This window comes from Otolemur garnettii, unplaced genomic scaffold, assembly GCF_000181295.1.
Source record: "Otolemur garnettii isolate 467f Iridium unplaced genomic scaffold, OtoGar3 scaffold00147, whole genome shotgun sequence".
Classification (NCBI taxonomy): domain Eukaryota; kingdom Metazoa; phylum Chordata; class Mammalia; order Primates; family Galagidae; genus Otolemur; species Otolemur garnettii.
Genome location: NW_003852542.1, coordinates 3,543,818 through 3,549,790, shown reverse-complemented (window position 1 = coordinate 3,549,790; position 5,973 = coordinate 3,543,818). Strand labels below are relative to the sequence as shown.

General features: G+C 38.3%; 1 protein-coding gene across 1 annotated transcript in view; it reads left to right on the top strand.

The window, feature by feature from the left end:
• The window catches only part of DNAH6 (dynein axonemal heavy chain 6), a 302,446-nt gene that overhangs the window by 144,320 nt on the left and 152,153 nt on the right, over positions 1-5,973 (top strand). Inside the window, exons 32-33 of the mRNA XM_012811001.2 lie at positions 536-684; positions 2,300-2,407. Coding sequence (XP_012666455.1) covers positions 536-684; positions 2,300-2,407 — 257 coding nt within the window. The remainder of the gene's footprint in view (positions 1-535; positions 685-2,299; positions 2,408-5,973) is intronic.

Sequence of the window (5,973 nt, the reverse complement as noted above, 5' to 3'; positions counted from 1 at the left end):
AAAAAAAAAAAAAAATACCATCCAGCCTCTATGATGGCAACATTTTCAAACACTGGGCTCTGCTTCTCCTTGAACCAAATATCACAAAAGCCACAACTTCATCTAAAAAGGGAAAATACTAGGGATGCAAAAAAAAATGCATATTCATTTTAAGAGCTCTTATTGGAACATTCCCAAAAAGGATATAAATTACAGGTAAAATGGATATGTGTAGAATGTCTAGGTACACTTGAACAGTAATGGTACCCTCAATTCAACTTTGAAAAGTAATGCATAAATAACCTCTCTTAAAATGTGTATACATTTTTTGGCACCCTCTGTAGAATCAGTGCCTAACTAACCCCATATGTGCTCTGCATTCCAGCAGGTGGCACAAAAAATCTTTTTCCCTGAAATCTTCACATTTCTCTGTTAAATGATAGAATAACTTGGAAAAGTATAATGACTAATATAGATTTTGAATATGTTGGAATTATACTAATACATTTTTATTCATACAATATAATAAGCATTGCATCATATTGTTCCATTCTAGGTAATTCTATATTCTGAAGGATTTGAATCTAGTAAAATATTAGCAAGAAAAATGACTCAGATGTATAAATTGTGCAGTGAACAGCTGTCACAGCAGGATCACTACGACTTTGGCATGAGAGCTGTGAAGTCTGTCCTCGTCATGGCTGGGTAAGAAACCAAAGTGGTCAAGAGGGAAATTCCAAACCAGGTAATCAAATGCATTATGTAGGTAACTCCTAGAAGATTCTTGGAGCAATGTTTGGTGCATAGTAAGTGATTAATAAATATTAACTCCTGCTGTTGTCACTATTTTTTTTTGAGACAGAGCCTCAAGCTGTCCCCCTAGGTAGAGTGCTATGGCATCACAGCTCACAGCAACCTCTAACTCCTGGACTCAAGAGAGTCTCCTGCCTCAGCCCCCCAAGTAGCTGGGACCACAGGCACCCGCCACAATGTCCAGCTATTTTTTTGGTTGCAGCCATCGTTGTTTGGCGAGCCCAGGCTGGATTCGAACCCCCCACCTTAGGTGTATATGGCTGGCTCCTTAGCCACTTGAGCCACAGGCGCTGAGCCTGTTGTCACTATTCTTGCTTGACACTCCCATGACAAATTGAAATGGGCTCTCTCCCCTTAGCTCGTTACAGTTCTTCACAGCAGGTCCTGACATGGATTCCCTCAGAGTGGTCCTGACCCCTAACTAGGCTTTGGCTGACTTTCACTTTCCCTACACGCATCCCATATGTTGGGTGTGAGTGTACAAAGCCTTTTACCACCATAAGGTAGGATAACTAGACACTTAACACATGTGCAGTAAGGTTGGCCATACAATGTTGTCAGACAAAGTCTCAGGAGTTAAAAGAAGCCTCATCCTTTGGTTTTCAGTTCAGCTTGTGTCTTAGACTTCACCTCTGTATATACAGTGTGATCCAAGACTCAATTTATTTTTAGTTTCCACTAAAGCAAGAATCTTTTCTCTTCAGATTCCAACATTTCTCTTTATAACTTCTTGTAACTACTATACGTGATATCCCCAACTCGTGCGGATCCTCTGAGGAATCTGCATATATTTTCTCTCAGGCCATGACTCACTGGCTTGGGTTCTGCACATCCAGGGCTCCTTCTGCCTGGCTTCTGTAGCATGGGACTCTACACAGATCTCTCTTTTAACTTCCCAGAGTCAGCATGTCGCCTATTTACAGGATAGCCGTGTGAGGACTAGAGATATTAAGAAGTTCAGATCCTCTTGCACTGAAAGAGCACAGGTACATGCAGTGGGGGAGACAGGGAAAAGCACAGTCAGTCATCTGTGGTTCAGCATGTGAGCATAGTGACGGGCTGAGCCTGGGGTTCACTAAGAAGGGGGACAAAGGACAGAAGAGCTTTCTAGAGAAAGAAGTAGCTGTTCTGGGTTTTGAAGGGGAAAATAAGAGCAGGCAAAGAGCAAGTCAGGGCAGAGAGAAAAAAGTCACAGCAATATGAGTCAACGTGATGTATTTAAGGGACTATAAATTTAGGTTGAAGAGTATGGATTGATAAGGGCAAGGTGGTGTTGAGCAGATGTCCTTGTCATTCTCCTCAAGGCCATGCAGCCAGCGTAGGACCTGTCAGTGTGCTCTTATGGAGATGGATGCTGAGCACACACAGGGAAACAATCCTCTCCTTCCAGCAGGAATCCTCGGGGGCATAGGGATGCCCTCCACAGAATTCCTGATTCACAGGTTTAGAAAATCACATTCAATCTGATGTTCTTAAAATATTACCTGAAATATTCCTTTGACTTTAGATCTTTAAAAAGAGAGAACCCAGACCTAAGTGAAGATGTGGTATTAATAAGAGCTTTAAGAGACTCCAACTTGCCAAAATTTCTAACAGATGATGCTCTTCTGTTCAGGTAAATTTCTGGATGTTACAGAATAAAGCATAGCTTTTGTGTAGAGGTAAAGCACAATCGCAACTTCAATTATTTGCTCTAACAAGCTAATAACTTTCTCATCTTTTCTAGAGATGCCTATTATAGTTTAAGAAATACTAGTTTAAAATAAACATACTAAAGTTTTAGCATCATTCTAATCACTTACTATTTTTTTTTCAAAATATTAATCACCAAGCTGTGTGCTATACAAATTAGCATTTGGTTACCAGTTCCTGAACCAAAGAGAAATTTCTAATCCTAAAAAAAAATCAGCTTTGAGGCTTAACAGAAATGTGATTACTCTTATCCATTTCTTCACTGATTATTTTATTTTATGTGTCTCCAAGGTATACGTGCACATAGTTCTAAAAATAGTTTCATGAGTTAGCCTCATAGAAAACAACAGTCCTCTGCCCTTTACCAACTCCCACTTCCCAAAGGCAGTCACTTTTTAATTCTGTTAGTTATTTATTTTACTATTTTTCTCCAAACTTCTTAGCACCACATTTATGTCATCTCTGATTTCTCAGGTTTAGACGTTAAGTTACTAAAAGAGAGGTCAGGCTATGTACATGCACTTTTCCCCTCCACTCATCCTCTCTGTCTAGTTTCCGCAGTATAGCTTGAGCTAAATAGCCAGAGTTTCCATAATTTACTATAGCCACATAAATATTAGCCATTGCTGAGACATCTTCCATTTTATGTTAATTTACCTAAATTTTTAAAATTTTATCTGCAGCAATTTATTGTGTTGGGTTTTATTTTTTAATCCTTCACCAACTTTTTAAAAAATAAATTTATCACTAATTCATCTCCAGATTCTTCCAGAGTGTAAATCTCTTTTAAGAAAAAAAAATCAGTCATACAAAATAGTCTATTAAATTCATCTCCTTGGAGCTCTCTGTCCTTTTGCTCTACTCTGGACTGGGTACACATCACCCCTGGATGACACATCTGTCATCCAGTAACGTGCATTCATGACAGCACTGGGGATTCCCACTGCCCTTGTTCTCTGTTACAGCAGTCCCCAAACCTTTTGGCAGCAGTCATGGAAGACAGCTTTTCCATGACATGGAGGAGGAGTATGAAGAGGGGGAGTCAGAACATCACTGGTGATGCCAGTGATAGCGAGTGGCTGAGGAAAATACAGATGAAGCTACTTTGCTTGATCGCCCATCACTCACCTCCTGCTGTGTGGTTCCTGAATTTCATGGAAGACAATTTTTTCCATTTTTTCAAGGACAGAGGGTGGGAGAATGAGGGGGAGCACTGCGGCCTGGCTTCTAACAGGCCATATACCTGTCAGTACTGGTCCATGGCCCCAGGGTTGAAGATATCACATACCATGTTTTCCGCAACCTTGCCTACTCCCTTCTCTTGGCAGAATGAATTTCCTCCATTTTGCTGACAAAGGATGCATCAGAGATAAAGGCAGGACTATTGGCAACAAATTTTCTCAATTTTTGTTTGTCTGAGAAACTCCTTCTCCTTCACTTTTGAAGGATAAATTCATAGGGTACAGAATTATAGATTGGTGGGTTTTTTCCCTCTCAACACTTTATTTTTTTAATGTGTTTATTTATCTGTTTAAAGAGAGGTTCTTATCTGGTGCCTGGGCTAGAATGCTGTGGTGTCATCACGTTCTCTCAACACCTAAAACACTTCACCCTGCTCTCTTCTTGCTTAGATAGTCTCTGAGGAGAAGGTGATATACTTATCTTTGTTCTTCTATAGGTAATCTTTTTTCTTGGCTTCTTTCATGATTTCTGCTCATCTTCAATTTTCTGTGGTTTTAAAATGATATGCCTAGGTATAACTTTCTTGTTATTTATTCCTTCTTAGTCTTCTCTGAATTTCCTGGATCTGAGGTTTCATGTGTGATGTTAATTTGGGAATGTTCTCAGTCATGCTTGTTTCAGATAACTCTTCTTTTCCTTTCATTAAACATGTTACTCCTTTTGTAGGTATTCCAAAGTTCTTAGGATATTATGTTGTTTTTTCAGTCTTTGATCTCTTTCTTTTCAGCTTTGGAGGGTTTTCTAGATATCCTCAAGCAAATAAAACACTTTCCTCAGCTATGTCTAGTCTGCACACAACCCTATCAGAGGCATTCTTTAGTTCCATTACAACATGTTGATTTTTCATCTCTTGGATCACTTTGTAGCTCTTTCTTGGACTTGTCCATCTGCTTTTTCAGCTGTGTGTTTTATCCAAAGATCCATAGAGGCCTTGACATATTAATCACTCCCTGGAAGTAATTCCAACATCTCTGCTACATCTAGTTCTGGCGCTCACTTTCTCTCTTCAAATTGTGTTGTTTTTTTGTTTTTTTTGTTTTTTGGTTTTTTGCCTTTTAGTATGCCTTGTAATTTTTTCTTGATGGTGGGACACTATGTCTTGTTTAAAAGGAACTGGGCCAAAGATAAACAGAAAAAAAAATAGGCCTTTAATAACGTGGTGGTAAGGTGTGGGGAGAGAAGGTGTTCTATAGTCCTATGATTATGACTCAGTCTTTTAGTGAACCTATGTGTTTGAAACATAACTACACAAGCTTTTCTATGTTTTGTCTCCCACCTTATTTGGTACAAGATGGCTTGAGTGAGCTACAGTTGGGCACTGCCCTTCTGCCACATGGAAGGCTAAAGCTAGCTGAAGTTGGTATTTCCCTTCCACTAGGTCTATTAGGTTCTGACAAAACTCCCAATAGGTTAGGCTCTAGTTAACTGGTTTCTCCTGCCTTCTTCTTATTAAGAACAAATTGCTCTAGCATATCTCAAAATCTCCTTTTCTTTCCCCTGCCAGAAATACAAGAGAATTTTTCTCAGATATTTACTGTGGAAACTTGACTTAGCTCCTGGAGGTAAAACTCACAAAAGACATGTCCCTGCTTCCCATGACTTAATCCCCCTGGAATGTTTAACTCTCAGATTTATCCATACCTAGCTTCCAGTTATTTATCAAATTGCCTTTTGGCAAATATGTGAAGTTTTCAGGCATTATTTCTTTGCATACTTTTTCAGCCCTTTCATCTTTCCTCATGATCTGAGACTCCAGTGACATAAATAATAGATCATTTGTTAGAGTTCCACACAATCTCTGAGTTGTCTGCTCCTTTCTTTTTTCAGACAAACTTTTCTTTCTTATTCAGTCTGAGGAATGTCTATTCTATTTTATAGTTTACCAATTCTTTCCTCTATCCCTTCCATTCTGCTGTTGAGCTCATCTATTGATTTTTGTTGTTTTTATGTATTTTTCAATTCTAAAATTTCCATTTGGTGCTTTATGTATTCTCTTTCTTTTTCTTTTTCTTTTTTTGGTTAAGATGTTCTTTCTTTTTATTTTGTTTCTAGTATGTTTGAAATGGCTCTTTGTAATGGTTATTTTAAAACATTTGTCAGATAATTTTAACATCTCTATTATCTTAGTATTGGCATTTATTGTCTTTTTTAATTTTTTTTCTTAAATCATAGCTGTGTACATTAATGCAATCATGAGGTAAAATGTGCTGATTTTACATACAATTTGAAATGTTTTCAGTTAACATA